This window comes from Leucopleurus acutus, assembly GCF_964270905.1.
Source record: "Leucopleurus acutus genome assembly, chromosome: 19".
NCBI classification, from domain to species: domain Eukaryota; kingdom Metazoa; phylum Chordata; class Mammalia; order Artiodactyla; family Delphinidae; genus Leucopleurus; species Leucopleurus acutus.
The window spans coordinates 25,636,113-25,653,793 of NC_139161.1; the positions used below are offsets into that span (position 1 = coordinate 25,636,113).

Sequence of the window (17,681 nt, forward strand, 5' to 3'; positions counted from 1 at the left end):
CAGGGAACAGAGGCCTTGAGACCAGCCCAGAAAAAGACTATGGAGTTTGCTATAGAGAGGCCTTTATGAAGATTTACCTGCAAAATCAGGTGATAATTCTTAGCTTTACACTTGTGAAGTTTAAATAAGATAATGCACACAAACTGCTTAGCAGAGTGCTTAGAATATAGACGGCGCTACGAAAATGGAATCTGCTATGATCGTGGTTGTTATTGTGTAAAGGTAGCTTTTACGCTGTCTTCCTCATTTTCTGCTCAGTTTTCCTCTACCTCCATCGGAGACCTGACCCATTTTTTGGCGCCAGGCTCTGGCCAAACTTTTGCAGAGTGATGCTTGAGGCTGAGAGTGCCACCCTGAGCTGGGCTCACCAGTGTCCTCAAGTCTACTGCCAATGGGCAATTTAGTAGAGATGAACGAGTGCAGGGAAGGGCATGATGGTCTTTAATTCAAGGCAGGGCAGCTCCCAGGAGGTGTCTGGGGCTAAATTGGGAGTGGAGTTCAGCCCCATCTCTTTAAATTCTGAGCTGTGTCCTTCTCCGCTACTTCTGGGTCACTCAGATCTCCTCCAGCTCCTTTGATATAGTCCTGGACCCAGTCATCGCTGGGGTTGGCACACAATTGACGGCCATTTTTGGTGATGAAGCTGTGGAACAAGAGGGGAGAAGGATGACAAACCAAGGGTCCAGCAGCCAGGAAGCAAGAGCCCATCCTCCCTTCCTCACAAATTCCTCATCCAACCCAGACTGGTTCTCCTTCCTTAGTGAGAGGTAGCCCAGGGCCAGCGTCCTTTCTGAGGCATGCCCTTCAGCCCCTCAGGGCCCCTGGGCCCATCTAGTCTCGGTGTCCCCACCCAGGAAGTGCCCCTTGCCTCCCTTCCCCTCCCCCACACCTCCCCATCCATGGCACCAGCTTCCTCCTGGCCCCAGCGGGCCCCAGACAGCCCAGAAGCCCCCAGGTTCCCTCCCGACTGCCTCTCCCTGCGTGGACATTCCTGAGAAGCACCCTGGGGAGCACCCATTCTGTGTTCTCCCTGCCCTCCTCTCCCCTACCCGGGCCCTGCTGGCTCCCCCTCCCCCAGTGTGGTGTATGGGTGCCACCTACACAATTCCAGGCTTGGAGCACAGGCTGCCGGTCTCATAATAGCGTGAAATCCAGTGCTTCCTGATTGGCCGGGTCAGGTAGCTGTAGCAGCAGTCGGTGGGGTGGTAAGGTCCTGCTGAGGAGAAAGCATGGAGGGAAGCTGAGATCAGGGCACTTGTTTGTTTGGTTTTTTTAAAATAAACTTATTTATTTTATTTGTTTATTTTTTTGCTGCGTTGGGTCTTCGCAACGCGAAGAAAGAGAGACTAGAGAAAGCTGCGCGCGGGCTGTCTCTAGTTGCGGCGAGCGGGGGCTACTCTTGGCTGCGGTGCGCGGGCTTCTCATTGCGGTGGCTTCTCTTGTTGCGGAGCACAGGCTCTAGGCGCACGGGCTTCAGTAGTTGTGGCTCACGGGCTCTAGAGCACAGGCTCAGTAGTTGTGGCGCACGGGCTTTTTTCTCCACGTCATGTGGGATCCTCCCGGGCCAGGGCTCGAATCGGTGTCCCCTGCATTGGCAGACGGATTCTTAACCACTTCGCCACCAGGGAAGTCCCAGATCGGGACGTTTGTTAAAGGTGACAGCTGCTGGCTGCCTCTGCCCCCGAGCAGGTGGAAGAGGGAAGGAAGGAGGGGACAGCCCCCAGAATTCCAAGAGAGGGCTGTAGAAAAAACTCAGTCCTCTGGTCTCCCCTTCAGACTCTTCCCGGGGCTCCCCTTTCCCTCTTCCTTCATTACTGATCACTCTGCTTTCCATTCTCCAGCCCCACATCCCCACCCCAGAAGGACTGGCTGATGACTTTGAACTCCAGATGGAAGAGCAGCAAAGCCCAGATCTCAGCGAGCCCACGCCATCCCTGGGGGCAGCTGGCAGAGATGCTCCAAAAAGGAGGGATGTGGGAAGAAATCCCAACAGGGATTGGGATACATGCCATTTGGGAATGCAGACCCTGCCCCTCCCAGTGTCCCCATCCTGCCCGTTCCCTGCAAAGAGGGCAGGATGCCCATACCAAGCCCCGAAGACAATGGCCCGGGGGCCAGGACACCCAGATCTGCAGGACACCCCACCTCACCTCTACTGGCTTTGCGCCCCTCACCCCTCATTCCCTCCTCAGTCTCCCCATCTGTGAAGAGGCGGTTAACTGGATTGGTGGTCTTTACATGAAGTTTCCTGGAGGCACTGATGCACTTGGGAGTTCAGTCTTGGGTATAAGACCCCATCAGCCTTTTTGTCTGTTTTACATTTCGGGCCTCCTGTGTGAGATTTTGCTTGAAGAGAAGGTTTCCTGATCTAAAACACTTTCTAAAAAATCACTATTTTTCAGTTATTTTTTGATTCTGAAATTTCATGGCTCTTACAGGAGGTGCAAGGGGGTGACAGCAAAGTCACACCGAGATTGAATTATGGGGGTAGCAGGAAGGGCGTTTCAGATCAAGGACCCTGCAGTTAGCAGGTGCAGTGATTGGGGCTGTGCATGTTATGTGACCAACCTGGACAGAAATGTGGGTGTGCACAGCGATGACCTCGGGGTCACCGACAGTGACCGGGTGCTTGGGTGGAAAGGGAAGGGCTGGTCCTCTTATCCAGCACCATTGCCAGCAGCATCCTCACTCCCCAAAGAGTGAAATAAGGGACCCGCTGGTCCCCGGGAACCACTGCCACTGCATTCCTCTGAGCTGTCTGAGTGAATTCTCAGAGAGGCAAATCAAACTGTCCAGATTCCGTCAACTTTAGTCTAGTTTTATTTCAACAGCCTTCTATGTTTCCCTTCAGTTTCTGAAAAGGAAATAAAGTAAAATTGCAGAGTGAGGAATAGTTTTGGCTGCTGTAAAGGCAGCTCATCTTAAGAAATAAGCTGAAAAAAGGTGGCCTGGGGACACCCCCAACTGTTGCATTTCCCCCTACCACATAACTAAAAGATGCTGCACTCGTGGGGTAGGGAGGACCCTGGAAGCAGCCTGGGTGCAAATCCCAGGAGGTAAATGGACATAGTGGCCTCGACAGGCTCCAAATACTGTTCCTCAGTCTCCCTGGGGATAATGACCCCAAATGGGATGAGCCAGTCTTTTGCTTAATGGCGAAGAGAGGTGAATTGAGGGAGTGAAGAGATAGCCTGGCCTCACTGCCAGGCACATGGCATTGACAGGAAGGGGACTCATCCCGCACAGGGTGAGGAAGACACAAGACCTTATATACATACAACGGAATACTACTCAGCCATAAAAAAGAATGAAAATTTGACATTTGCAGCAACATGGATGGACTTGGAGGGCATTACGCTAAGTGAAATAAGTCAGACAGAGAAAGACAAATAACTGTAGGATATCCCTTATATGTGGAATCTAAAAAATATAACAAACTAGTAAATATAACAAAAAAGAAGCAGACTCACAGATATAGAGAGAAAACTAGTGGTTACCAGTGGGGAGGGGAAAAGTAGAGGTAGGGGGTTAAGAGGTACAAACTATTAGGTATAAGACAAGCTACAAGGATATATTGCACAACATGGGGAATACAGTCAATATTTTATAACTATAAATGAAGTATAACCTTTAAAAATTGTGAATCACTCTATCGTACACCTGTAAGTTATATGACATTGTACAGCAACTATACTTCAATAACACGAAAAAGAAGACACCAGACCTCCTTCTAGAGCCCCTTTCTCCTTGTATCCCCGGCAACCCTACTCGTGCTTGTTTACCCACAAGAACCAGGTTGGAAGGTATTGCACTCACTTGAATCGGATTCAGTCTTGGACCCCAGGGCGACGGTGATGAGGACAAGGAGGAGGGGGAGGGATGTGGCTGCCATGCAGACCCTCATCCTCCTGTGAAGGGAGTGGCTGCGGGAGGAGAGCTGGCCTGGTAGGGGCTTCGGAGGCTCCTGGGCTGAGGAAGTTTTGAGAAATGTTCATTGAGGCAACATATATTTTTTTAAATAGGGGAACTAAGATTTCAAAATAGACTTCTCAGCAATTTCATATCCTGCGAGTTTGTTGAGGGTGGAGTGAAGGAAGCACAGAGAGCTAAGTTTCAGGGAGGAAATTGACCTCCATCCCCAGTGGGAGTACGTTTAACCCTTTGATATAAGCTCTTCCTTAGTCGTAGGGCGACCATGAGCACAGTGGTAGAGGAGACTGTCTCAGATTCAGTGAAAGATCTCAAAGGCTGGGATGTGTCCTGTGCTCAATTCTGGTTCCTGGCCTCAGAACAAGGCTGTTTGGGGGCTGGAGATTGGAGGGGATTTGGGGCAACAGGATGAGGTCTGGAGCCCCCACATCAGGTCTAAGAAATCCTCACTTAAGCTCTTCAGCAGAACCTTTGTCTCTCTACCTCCTCCCCAGCCTTTCACTGTCCCCTGGGGTGAAGAAGTGTCACGGTGCTCAGCAGATCATTTATTTAACAAGCATTATACTTTAAGGGTTACTATACGCAATAGCTGCTGTCCCAAACGCTTCATGACTATTAGCCCTTTTAAGCCTTTTATCAGTAGTTGAGGAAACTGAGGCACAAAAAGCATCCATTCCTCCCCCGAGATTTGACAGTTGATAAGTGGAATCGGGCTTCAAACTCAGGCAGTCTGGCTCCCAAGTCTGTGTCCTTAATCACTCTGCCGTGGAGAAGAAACGCAGGAGCCCCCAACGAGCTGTCTCTAAAACTGTCCTGCCTGGCTTGGCTTCTCTAGAAAACCTTTATTCTGAGACCTTTCTGAGTTCAGAGAGTGGATCCCTTTGGGACCTTCTCCCAGTTTCTGACTTTCATTACAGAAAAGGTTGATGGGAACCTAGAAAATGCTTCATTCAGGGATGGCTAGCAGGTTTCACTGATTAGTGGTGGACTGGCGCTCAGTGTTGAAATGGTTCGGAGGCCGTGTTCGTGCATCATGTGACTGAGGTGCTTTCTGTGAAGGTGCAGCTTGTGTCATCCTTAGATTTGTATAAACAGGCTATTTACTGAGGAGGAACTGGAGCTCAGGAAGGGCCAGAGACTTGCTCATGTTCACGAAATGATTTGGATGCAGGACAGACCCACCTCTTCACGCTCTCCGTCCAGTGGCCTTGACCGTGCTCTTCCTGGGGGAACTTGCCCTATTCTTCTTGCTGTTGTGGTTAGAAGGCTGTTTCCATCTTCTCTCCTCCACTCGTCAGGGCAGGGCAGGCCTAGCAGATAGCAAGTGATCTGTAAGTATATGTTTTAGAAGAAGGATGAATTGAGCTGGTCTAAGTATGTATATCTCACAGGAAACAGCTGAATTCTCATGCTTAGGTGCCAAGACAGTAATTTATTCAAAATGTTCTGTATTTGTTATCAATAATAACACTATTTAAACTCCTCAAGTCAAGTGATAACAATTGTCGTTAGGAACAATCTAAGGAAACAAGATGTTTCTGGGAAGAATATGAGTTGGGAAGAAATAATGATTACTTTGTTTTTGTGGAGACTAGCCTACTTGCCAAGTTGTTGCTAGGATCTCTACAGGAAAGTCCTTTATTTTTCAAGCAGTTATTGAATTCCTACCCACATTAGTCTGGTTACGCTCATTGCTATAATGAACAACCCCTAAATCTCAGGGGATTCATTACATGAAGGTTTATTTCTGGCTCATGTCACAGTCCAGTGTGGGCCAGCAGTGGGATGAGTGTGAATGTGTTGGAGAAGGCTGTTTCATGCACCCATTCAGGGACCAAGTCTTCTTCTATCTTGTAATGCCGCCATTTTCCACAAGAGGCCTCCAAGTTTACTACAAAAGGGGAGAAGCAGAGAGGGATGGGCAGATTTTTATGGCCCAGTTCTGGAAATAGTATAAATTACTTTCACTTACACTCCATGGACAAAGTGAAGTCACCTGGCTCCAACTTAATGACAAAGGTAAGGAAAATATAGATCATCTGTGTGCCCAGGGACAAGAGAGAATGGGTTTAGTGACCACATCACTTCTTTGCCATAATATCATGGGCTAGGCTTGGAGGTGACCCTGACTTCAGAGGACTCATAGCGTGAAGAGGGACTCAAAAAAGTAAATGAAAATTGCAAAACAGTGGGATGAATGGACTTCAGTGGCAACATAATCAGAGACCTTAAAGGTTCTCCTGCTGCTCACTGGTGAGTATGCAGTGCCTGTTTAAAAAATGTTAAAAATATCGGACTTCTCTGGTGGCGCAGTGGTTAAGATTCTGCCTGCCAATGCAGGGGACACGGGTTCAAGCCCTGGTCCGTGAAGATCCCACATGCCGCGGAGCAACTAAGCCCGTGCGCCGCAGCTACTGAGCCTGTTTTGTAGAGCCCGCGAGCCACAACTACTGAGCCCACATGCCACAACTACTGAAGCCCATGTGTCCAGAACCCGTGCTCCACAACAAGAGAAGCCACTGCAATGAGAAGCCCGCGCACTGCAATGAAGAGTAACCCGCGCAGAGCAACCCAGACCCAATGCAGCCAAAAATAAATAAATAAAATTATTTTAAAAAATGTTAAAAATGTTTTTCAAAGCAACACATATGCACTGATTAAAAAAAATTGAATAATATAGAAAGGGTGGGTGGGACCCTTAATATGTTTACTTCTTTGCTTCATTGCCTGTGTGTGAGAAGTCTTCCAGCTCCACCGGCCTCAACCAAGTGGGTCATGCCCTCTGTCCAAGCACTGGCTCACACCAAGAGAAAAGGGAATGAGCTATATTACTTTTAAAATCTTTTTTTTCCTTTACTTTAAAAGTCTTGTCTGTGGTTCTAAAAGTGAAATAGTAAAAATATGGATTTTTCTTTTTACAGCTTTAAAGCACATATTTTTCTAGTTATTTTGCCCTTCTAAGATTTTTACTTTTAAAAATTCAAAATTGGTTGTCAGACTTATTTAGCCATATTTAAACTTTTCCCAATTGTATATTTCTTTTATAATTAAGTAGCTTTGATAAGCTTCATCATGAAAACAATCAAGAATTAACACAAGTCAAAAGGCGGCCCATTTTGTTGTTTGTCCTTGAAAAGACAATGAAGATTCTTTTTTTTTTCCAATTCTTTGAAATTAGTTTTTGGTTACTAAAGAAATATGTGCTTTATATAAAAGTTGCAAACAATGCTGAAGTTACAGTGTTGAGAGTGAGAGTTCCTCTTCAAATTTCCACTCCACCCTGCAGCATCAGCATTACCTGGGAACTTGGTGGAAATGCTGATTCTTTGCCCCACCTAGTCCTACTGAATCAGAATTTCTGTGGGTTTTTTTTTTTTTTTTTTTTTTTTGCGGTACGCGGGCCTCTCACTGTTGTGGCCTCTCCCATTACGGAGCACAGGCTCCGGACGCGTAGGCTCAGCGGCCATGGCTCACGGGCCCAGCCGCTCCGTGGCATGTGGGATCTTCCCGGACCGGGGCACGAACCCGTGTCCCCTGCATCGGCAGGCAGACTCTCAACCACTGCGCCACCAGGGAAGTCCGACTTCTCACTTCTTGCTCTGTGCATCCATTTTTCTCCCAAGTTCTTTGGTCACCTTTACAGTTGCTACCCTGAACTCTTTCTTGGGTAGATTGCCTATCTCCACTTCACTTAGTTCTTCTTCTGAGGTTTAATCTTGTTGCTTTGTCTGGTGCATCTTCCTCAGTCACCTCATTTTGCCTAAGTTGCTGTTTGTATTTTTAGGTATCTGGTACATGAATTATATTTCTTAACCTTGGAGAAGTGGCCTTCCGCAGGAGACGTCCTGTGCATCCCAGCCGTACATGCCCCTCTCATCATCCAAGCTGTGTGCTCTAGGGGTTCCCCCTGTGGGGGCTGTGTGGTTCCTTCTGTTGTGGCGGGCTATGTGGGTGTCTGATAGGCTTAGTTGGCCCTGGTCTCTTTGTTTGCCAGTTTCTGCCTTGTATGGAGCTGTTGGCTGCTGGTTAGTAGGGCCTGGTCACAAGGCTGCTGACTGCAGAACTCCAGGGAGCCCCAGGGCTAGTGCTGGCTCACTGGTGGGCAGAGTCAGGATCTAGAAGACTCCAGGGTGTTATCTGCCTACTGGTGGGCGAAGCCAGGTCTTGGGGTTAGTGCCAGACTACTGGCAGGCAGAGCCGGATCCTGGAGTCTGGTTTCAGGGCTCAGGGGTCCCAGAGCTGGTGTCAGATCACGGGTGGTAGGGGTGAGCAGGTCCTGATAAATTGGCTGTGATGATGTCCGGGTTGTCCCAAAGCTTGTGTTGGCCTGCTAGTGGGCAAGATTGAGGCCCAGCTGGTCCCAAGGTAGGATCTGGCCTGCTGGTGGGCAGGCTGGTTTTGTAGGCTGTGGGATTGTGGTTTTCTTGCATGTGGTGTCTGCCCCCTGGCGGGTGAGGCTTGTCCAGAGGCTAGAGCAGGCTTCCTGTAGGGCAGAGCTGGGGCCCTGAGGATTCTGGGGCTGGTGCCTGCCCCCCGGTAAGTGGAGCTGGGTTCTGGAACTCTGGTGGGTGAGGCCATGTCCAGAGGCGGCTGTAGGCTCAGGGGGTCTTAAGGCAGCCTGTCTGCTGATGGTGAGGCTGTGTTCCCACCCAGTGACTTGCTTGGCCTGAGGTGTCCCAGCAGTGGTGCCTACAAGCTGTTGGGCCAGAGCAGGGCTGGATCCTGGAGCAATAAGCTAGAGGGAAGATTCCACAGAGGTGCCCCCCAGCGCCAGTGTCCACGTGGTAGGAGTAGCTCCCAAGGATACCTACTGCCAGTGTCTATGTCCCCAGGGTGAGCTGCGGTTGCCTCCTGCCTCTCTGGGAGACTCCCCAAGATCAGCAGGTAGGTCTGACCGAGGCTCCTATCAAATGTTTGCTTTTGCTCTGGGTCCCAAGGCCTGTGAGATTTTGTGTGTGCCCTTAAAGAGTAAGGTCTCTATTTCCCCCAGTTCTCTGGGACTGCCAAAATCAAGCCCTGCTGGCCTTCAAAGCCAAATGCTCTGGGGGCTTGTCTTCCTGGTTCAGGACCCCTGGGCTGGGGAGCCTGATGTGGGGCTCAGACCTCTCACTCTTGTGGGAGAACCTCTGCAATGGAGTTATTCTCCAGTCTGTGGGTCACCTACCAGGGAGTATGGGACTTGACTACATCATAAGTCTGCCCCCCTACACGTCTTATTGTTCCTTCTCTATGTCTTGTAACTTGTAGCTTTTTACCAAGCACAGATGCAAGGGATTTTTGTCTAGTAGAAGAGATAATCCCCAAAGTTACAGATTTATTGCCCTATAGCAGCGGTCCCCAACCTTTTTGGCACCAGGGACCGGTTTTGTGGAAGACAGTTTTTCCACAGATGGGGTGCAGGGGAGATGGTTCAGGTGGCAATGCGAGCACTGGGGAGCGGCAGAAGCTTCGCTCTCTCGCTCACCCGCCACTTGCCTCCTGCTGTGCAGCCAGGCTCCTAACAGGCTGCGGACTGGTACCGGTCCACGGCCCAGGAGTTGGGGACCCATGCCCTATAGGATATTAATTTGTTTTTCTCTAACAACATTTCAGAATGCCATCCCCGATAACTATATAAACCTCTGTTCCTCAGATGATCTTTGAATCAGTTTAATTGTTCCTTCATTAATGGGTTAAATACATCTTCGACACATATTCAATCTATACTTGAATGTCATGTTTTTAGCTTTTAAAAAACTCTACTATGATGTCTTGTTTTGACAAAAATGCAAATCCAAAGTTCAGCAATTCCGACAGATTCTTTTTCCTCTTAACGTTAAAGTTAAATTGGATACTCTTTATTAATGCACTGCTTTTGTAACCAGAACAGAACAGTAATTGTTGCTTTTTAAAAAATAATTCAGGCCAGGGCCCACCTAGGAGGTAGTCTGGGCTAGAGAGATGGAGGTGAGGGGGCCTACTTCAAGTATCTCTTCTCAAGAGATAGTGTTCTCAGGTCCTTGGTCACTGATCTTAGCTTCAGGTCCAACATGCATTTCTGAACATTCTCATCTTTGGGGTTAGCACAGACACGCTGCTCCCTTTTGGTGATGAAGCTGGGGAGCAAAGGGGGGAAAGATTACAAACAGAGGAGGGTTCAGCAAATGGGAATGGGGAGGCTCATCCTCCCTGCCCCTCAGATTCCCACTCGGCCCAGCCTGTTCTTTCCTTTCTCTGCTGCAGGAGCTCAGTGGCCCCTCTCTGAGACCCTCCCTCAGGCTCCGAGACTCCCTTAGTGACTCATGGAGTTTCCTTGGGCAGCGTCCCTCCTGCTCTCTCCTTCCTTCCCTAGCTTCCCTCTTCCCTGGGAACATCTCATACCTGATGGATCCTAATGAGGACATAAGCCTCAGCTGACCTGGAAGGATCCAGAGGGTGGGACTTTTCTGGACATCCATCCATCAGGTACCTCCCCCCACACCCCCAGACATGGCCAGTGAGCTTGGCACTTACATGACAGCAGGCCGGGAACATGCACTGGTCATTTCTACATAATCTTTCATGAATACACATCGGATTTTTACTTGGGTGTAAGAGAAGCAGCAGTCAGTGGGACGGTGAAAGCCTACTGCAAGAGAAAGGGTCACGTAAGGACTGAGTCTGAGGAAAACTAGATCCTTTCCCCCTTTCCTCCTGAGTACTGGGAAGGGTAAGAAGGTGCAAGACTCGAAAGTGATGTTTTCCTTCTCTGCCAGCACTTGCTGGTGTCTCCTTGCTTCACTCTCCCCAGGGTTGAGCTGTGTGTCGGAGGGTATCCAGGCGGGGCCACAACAGAGCAGGACCATTCCTCCCAGAAGAGGAAGGGTCTGAGGCCTGCAGGGGGCATCAGAGAACACCCCTCCCCCCTCCCCCAGATGAGCCAGCTCTTGGGACAGCCAGGTGGAATAGAAGTCATCTACGGAAGAGGCCACCTGTAGACCCATGGCCCATCCTGAAATTCCTTGGAGATGTTCACCACCCATAGGACCCTCCTCTCCCCCCAGGCCCTGTAAACGAGGTAGACCGAAGCCATTGAGCAGATATATATATACCGTAACAAAACTTTACCTCCGTGAGACATGAAGTGTTCGATCTTCAGGTTCGGCATCAGGTGTTCTATTTGAGAGAAACAGTAGAGAAGGGAAGAAAAATTACTGGGAAGCAGTTGTTTCAACATCTCCATCTATCTCATTCCTCAACCCCATCCCCTGGTAGGGAGGCAAGGATGCTGGACCACTGGACCAGACCTGCCTCCAGACCCATTTTCTCTACCAAGGCCCTGAGACTTTTCAGGGAACGTTTGAAGAAGTTTGAGACATGAAAACATTCTATTGACTTGAATACAAAAAGCAAATTGCAAATCCAACACAAATAAATCAGTTGATTAGCTACATAATGTGATACGGTCCACAATGCTTTCCACACATTTTTGGAATTCACAGGACTCTGGAAGCAGACAAATGTTTCATTAAATGATTTGGTGGTACGATGTCACCCAAAGTGAAGTGAGGCTATCTACAGGCTTTATTTACTCCTTTAACATAGGAGTAAATGTGTTTGCTGCAGAAATATTACTATGTTTGGTTAATGTGTCTCTCAGACTCTGTCAGGGATGTTAAGTAACGTCCAGGTATGTGTTACCTTTTAAAATATATATATTTTTAGAATGTGATAAAATGTACATAATATAAAGTATACAATTTTAATCATCTCTAAGTGTACAGTTCAGTAACATTAAGTACAGTCACATATTGTGCAACTCATCACAATCCATCCATGGAACTTTTTTCTTGCAAAACTGAAACTCTGTACCCGTTAAACAATAACTCCCCATTTCCCCCTACCGCATCCCCTGGGCCACCGCCATTCTACTGTCTGTCTCTGAATTTAACTACTTGAAGTACCACATATGAGTGGAATTATACTATTTGTCCTTTTGTGACTGGCTTGTCTCACTTATCATTATGTCTTCAATATTCATCCATGTTGTAGCATGTATCAGAATTTCCTTATTTTTTCAGGCGGAATAATATTCCATTGTATGTATATACCCTGTTTTTCAATCCATTTGTTTGTCAGTGGACACTTGGGTTGCCTCCCCCTTTTGGAGATTAAAATTCATGCTGCTGTTAGCACGGTTGTACAGGTATCTCTTCATGTATCTGCTTTCAATTTTTTTGGGTATATCAAGAAAAGGAATTGCTGGGTCATATTTTATTATCTTTTTAAAACCTGAAAAATTCTGCATTCCAAAATACATCTAGCCCCAGAGATTTTGATAAGGGGTTGTAGACCTGTACTATGCTAATTAGGCAAACACAACTAAACTTTTAGTTCATTTCTTATATAGTTACATATGAATTATATTAAATGAGGCATGTGCACACACTTCAACACGCTTGGTATGATGTGTGTGGGGCTTGCAAAATAAAGTCTTAAATGACATGTCTTTCCATAACAGCTTGCTAACTAGCTTGTATCCTAATGCCACCACTTATGGCTGTGTGATCTTGAGCAAATTACCTACGGTTTCTATGCCTCAGCTTTCTCATTTGTAAAATGAGAATAATAATAAGCAAAACCATATAATTTGCTGATAGTCTACCCCACAGCATTGTTAGGAGGATCCAATGTATTAATATCTGTAAGACACTTAGAACGGTGCCTGCTTTCATACAGAAAGGACTAGATATTTATTTGTTAAATAAATAAATAAATGTGGTTAAGTAGACTTGGGTGAGTCACTCGCCCAGCTTGTCCAATTTCCTCCCTGAAATGATAGTTTTACACCAGAGGGTATATAATAACTCTAACATCATAGAATTCTATACCTCTTTCTACAGATTTACAATTTTACTACAGTTCTCTTGATGTAGCTGATAATAGTCCTATATCAGCTAAGAGAAAGTGTCATATAATTCTGGCCATGAAAGGGAGAGAATTGTTTCCCCAGGTGGGACCAGTCACCTGTATACAGTTTTCCCCAGGGACCGAAGGCTGCAGGGAGAGGTCTATACCTACTGCTGCTGCTTTTAACCAAGTATCACATCCGTATTGGGACAAAGGTGTCCCTCTGCGTCTCCTCCCTGGACTGAGGGTCACCATCAACCTGCCCACCTGTGAGAAGGCTCACTGAACTCACCAGCTGCAGCCTGGGCAGCAAGGATGAGGCAGGAGAGGGCAGCTATTGAGGTCTTCATCTTCCCCGTGCACAGCCAGTACCAGCTTGAGGACTCCTGGGCTCTCTGCTCTCTGACTCCCCCAGACCCCAGCTCTGCCCTTGTATTTATAAGAACAGGGGGACCAGGAAGTCACAAGGCGGAGGTCAGAATGCTGTTCTTTGGCTGAATAACAGACAACACACTATTTCTAAAAAAGGGAACAAGGCTGGGAAGGTAACAGGAAGTAGAGGGCAAGGATGACTTGAGGTTTTCCCAACTGCCCAATGGATACAGGCAAAGGGAGGGACTAGTTTATGAAGGATACTTCCTCTAGGAGGTTCACTGAATACTTTAACCAGAATTTTTTCCTCGGGAGTTAACCCCATTCAAGGGCATGAGCAGCCTGTCATCAGGGGTGACCAGAGAGGATGCTCTAACGTGTGAACCCGGTCATGTTATCCCTCTCTTTGTTTCACCCCCACATCCAATCCATTAATAAATACTTTTGGGTCTACTTTCAAAAATGTGTCCAGAATCTTATTATTTTTCACCACATCTACCTTCTCCATCTTGTCCAAGCCAACCTTATCTCTCACCAGGATTCTTGCAAAAACCTCCTAATTTGTCTCCTTCCTCTGCCCTTGCCCTGTTTCACTTCATTCTCAACATTGCAGCCAGAGCGATCCTGTTAAAATATAAATCAGATCAAGTCAATCCTGTTTAAACCCCACCCATGGCTTTTTAATCTTCCCAGTGTAAAGCCCAATCCTTCTAAGAGCCTACAAGCCCGTTTGTGCTCTGGTCCCTGTTTTCTCTCTGTTTTCAGACCCTATTACTTCCCCTCACTCATTCTGCTTCAGTTATACAGGCTGGTTCAGAGACCTTTGTTCCCTCTGCCTTTGTTACTCTTCCCTTAAATTACTGTATTACTTTCTCCCTAACTTCCTTCAGCTCCTTACTCAAATGTTATTTTTCTGGTTAGTCTTTCTGGGACACTCTATCTAAAATTATAATCTCCCTCTGCCCAAATTTCTTGTCTTAATTTTTTCTCCTGTGCACTTAACACTATCTAATATACTATATACTTTACTTGTAAATCTTTTAATATCTGTCTCTTTTTCTAGAACATAAACTCCATGAAAGCAGGGATTTTTGTATCTTTGTTCCTAGTTTAGATTCCCCTGAAAGCAGAGCATGAGAACTATGGGGTGAAGCTCGATAATTTGGGAAGTATTCCTAGGAGCAGGAATGAGAGCCTGGACCAGTTGGTGGGGATTAGTGTTTGATTCTGCTGGGACTTTTTGAAGTGCCTTATGAATGCATTGCAGAATATTTTGCCTGGAGGAAGAAAGGAGAAACATTTAGCTCCTGGCTTTCATCCCTGTGGCATTTTAAAATATGGCCACAAATTCGTTGACGTGCTTTTCTCTTCAAACAGTGGGGTCTCTGTTTTCTCGTCTTGAAGCAGAGAGGGCTTGTGACTGGTTCCATCAATGGAGCATGCCATGTGACCTCTGAAGCTAGGGTGTGAAAAACCATGGGGCTTGAACCTTGATCACTGGGGACACTTGCTCTTGGAGCCCTGAGCCACCATTTAAGAAGAGTGACTAACTTGAGGCTGCCATGCTGTGAGGAAGCCCAAACTACATGCAGGTGTTCTGGTTGACAGTTCCAAATGAGCATAGCCTTCAAGTCGTCCCAGCCTAAGTGCCAGACATGGGAGTGAGGAAGCCTGTAGATCTGCACTGCCCAATATAGCAACTACTAGCCACATGTGGCTACTGAGCACTTTAAATGGGGCTAATCTAAATTGAGTTATTCTGAAAGTATAAACTATACACTGGATTGCAAAGACTTAGTACCCCCCAAATGTAAAAGCATCTCAATAATTTTTTATATCGATTACATGTGGAAATGATAAGGTTTGGGATATATTGGATTAAAGAAAATACATTATGAAAATTATTTCATCTGTTTTACTTTTTTTTTTTTAAGCCATGCCACGTAGCTTGTGGGATCTTAATACCCAAACCAGGGATTGAACCTGGGCCAAGGCAGTGAAAGTGCCGAGTCCTAACTACTGGACCGCCAGGGAACTCCCCTGTTTTACTTTTTTAATACGGCTATTAAAAAATTTAAAATTCTATATGTGACTTGCATTGTATTTTTATTGGACAACACTGCTCTAGATGGTTGCCCATCCCTTTGAGTCATTTCTTGCTAATTGTGTCTTCCCAAGCATGCCCCAGGCATCATCAGCAGAGATGAGCCATCTGGGCTGTGCTCCGTATGAATTTCTGACCCATAGAATTTGTGAGTAGAATACAATCGTGGTCATTTTATACCACTAAGCTTTGGGTGGTTTGTTACACAGCAATAGATGGTGGGGACAACCCTTCACTGGCCAGTGGTGGATCACAAATATTAAATTCCTCACATTTCTGGTTTGCTAATGCATGTGTGTTATATTCTATCATGATTTCCACAGCTCAGGATCAGAGAAAGCCCCAGGGCAGGAAGCTATAGAGTTATGAGGCAAGAGACCTGCATGAAGCTTGTGTAAATCTAAGAAAGTGATGGCTGAGCAGTGGCTGAGTTAAAGGGTGAGTTTGCAAGGATGTGAAGTAATACACAATACGGTCCACCCTTTGCTTCCCTCCAATGTGTTTGTGCCTTTATTACGTCTAATCCATCACAAAGCCTCCTTCAAGATGGTTGTATTAGTTCTTCCAGGTTCAAAAGAACCCATACTGTGTACTCATACTAGTACATCTCTACTACCCACCCCCGCCTTCTCCCCAGGAATCCAGCAGAGCCTAATGTTGCAGGGATGGGAACCACAAATAGATGACTGGGAATTATGGAGAGGGGCCAACCCCTTGGTTCCTGATTGTTTTAGCCACTGGTGACATAACATCATCTGACAACCTTTGATTCAGTGCATATACTGAACTCTGGGAAGGTCCCAACCCTGAAGTTTGTTGTTGCCTCAGCTAAATTATTAACAGCCACCATTCTCTTGATCTGGGTGATTAAGTATATGCTAATACCAGTGGATCCCATATACCCACTGACTCACACCATTTGCTATAAAATGGATCCCCTGACTTGAGTCATCTTGTACAAACACCATACTGAGTGATCAGACATTCTGTAAGTCCTTGGACCATTGGCAGAGGTACTGCTGGTAGGGAAAAAACCCCCACATCTGGAGTACATGTCAGTCTTGAAAAGGTTGGATTGTTCTCCCTTGCAGGGTGGCAGAAGTCCAAGATAATCAACAGGTCACCATATGGCTGTATTTTCTCCTTGGAGCTGGGCGCCATATTGAGACTTGACATCTACTTCTGCTGCTGGAAGGTTAGGCATTCAGCAGTGGCAATAGTTAAATGGGCCTTGATGAGAGAGAGTCCACACTGTTGGGCCCACGCATAGCCGCCGTCCTTGCCACCATAGCCAAGGGCTTGCTGCACTAGCGCTGTCGTGACTGAGGGAAGAGGCTGGCTGGCTTCCATGGGACAAGTCATTCTATCCACTCGCTGACTTTCTCCTTTGTTGTGGGTGTTACCCAGTGACTTCCAAGTCCCTGTAGTCATGAGTCCTTGTCCAGTACCTCCAAGATGCACGTGCCTGAGTACCAAACAGATTCCTTCAGGTCCTTTATGTCAGCATCAGAGAGTCCCTGATACAGGAAAAGAGGGGTATGCATGATGGCAAGGTGAGGTGCTGTCAGATTATACCTATGTGGAGCTGGACAAGGCCTGTGCAGGACTGGTTGCTGTAGTGGTGGCCAGAGTAAGAGATGGCACTGACGGACTAGAAGTGGTGTGTACAGAGGTGTCTGACACAGTACCGAACGAATGTTGGTTCAGCAAAAGAAACAGTGAAGGCGCAAATGTCCAATTTCACAATATACTGCCGTTTCTTGACCTCTCTGGTATAGAAAACATTTTGTGAGTGGCTTTTGTGTACTTCCTGAGTCTTTTATTGATTTTCCTCTCCTCCACCACCAAGCAGCATTGGTGACATTTAAGAATCACATCAGCTCTGTTTGCTACTTAGCTTGGCATAACCGAGGGAGCAGGCTGTGCATCTCCACATCAGCTGCTCCAGCCTCAGCGGTCTTCCAGAGCTGATGATAACAACAGCCAATGCTTCTTGAACACTTACTATGCTCCAGGAACTGTGCTTTGGGCAGTTCCTTTGAGACGAGGTGTTTGCTACGTGAAGCACTCACTATAATAATTTCACAATACTGCTTAGGACACCTGCTAGCTTCTTCCCTTAGAGATACCAGATATCTTGTCATCTCTGCCTGTAAACACTGCTCTTGCCACACTCCAGTATCTGGGCTTGCACAACACGTTTATCTAGCATAAGCTGAGCTGCCCTATCCTATTACAAAGTTAGCATATTTGAGCTAAGATGTCCCCTCGCTGGGGTAGCTCATCTTTTTTCTCAGACCTGCACTTAGTCTACGGGAATTTTCTGCTGTTACTTTCAACTTTGCCCTCCCTCCTTTCTCATCACTCCATGTGTTATGTGTCTGCATGCTGGGCAGGTCTTGAAATC

General features: G+C 46.9%; 2 protein-coding genes across 3 annotated transcripts; both read right to left on the bottom strand.

The window, feature by feature from the left end:
* Positions 1 to 424: 424 nt before the first annotated feature.
* LOC309975327 (C-C motif chemokine 14-like) lies at positions 425 to 3,964 on the bottom strand. Its single transcript, XM_082860355.1, has 3 exons — positions 3,817 to 3,964; positions 1,102 to 1,216; positions 425 to 643 (listed from the first exon to the last, which is right to left on the bottom strand). The coding sequence occupies exons 1-3, from the start codon at positions 3,902 to 3,904 to the stop codon at positions 499 to 501; spliced, it is 348 nt and encodes a 115-aa protein (XP_082716481.1). The 5' UTR covers positions 3,905 to 3,964; the 3' UTR covers positions 425 to 498.
* Positions 3,965 to 9,648: 5,684 nt separating this feature from the next.
* On the bottom strand, positions 9,649 to 13,224 carry LOC309975474 (C-C motif chemokine 4-like). 2 transcript variants are annotated; one of them, XM_082860622.1, is made up of 4 exons: positions 13,091 to 13,224; positions 11,017 to 11,064; positions 10,423 to 10,534; positions 9,649 to 10,025 (listed from the first exon to the last, which is right to left on the bottom strand). In XM_082860622.1, exons 1-4 carry the CDS (start codon positions 13,146 to 13,148, stop codon positions 9,887 to 9,889), a joined length of 357 nt encoding a protein of 118 aa, XP_082716748.1. In that variant the 5' UTR covers positions 13,149 to 13,224; the 3' UTR covers positions 9,649 to 9,886. The 2 variants fall into 2 exon arrangements, with proteins under 2 accessions (XP_082716748.1, XP_082716747.1); XM_082860621.1 differs by having other exon boundaries at positions 10,423 to 10,537.
* Positions 13,225 to 17,681: the final 4,457 nt, after the last annotated feature.

Coding starts and splice junctions, on each gene's coding strand:
- LOC309975327 (XM_082860355.1), bottom strand. CDS start 3,904: ATGAGGGTCTGCATGGCAGCCACATCCCTCCCCCTCCTCCTTGTCCTC. Junction 1,217..3,816: donor CAAGACTGAATCCGATTCAA/GTGAGTGCAATA, acceptor CTTTCTCCTCAG/CAGGACCTTACCACCCCACC. Junction 644..1,101: donor TGCTCCAAGCCTGGAATTGT/GTAGGTGGCACC, acceptor CTTGTTCCACAG/CTTCATCACCAAAAATGGCC.
- LOC309975474 (XM_082860621.1), bottom strand. CDS start 13,148: ATGAAGACCTCAATAGCTGCCCTCTCCTGCCTCATCCTTGCTGCCCAG. Junction 10,538..11,016: donor ACACTTCATGTCTCACGGAG/GTAAAGTTTTGT, acceptor TTTCTCTTGCAG/TAGGCTTTCACCGTCCCACT. Junction 10,026..10,422: donor TGTTCCCGGCCTGCTGTCAT/GTAAGTGCCAAG, acceptor TTTGCTCCCCAG/CTTCATCACCAAAAGGGAGC.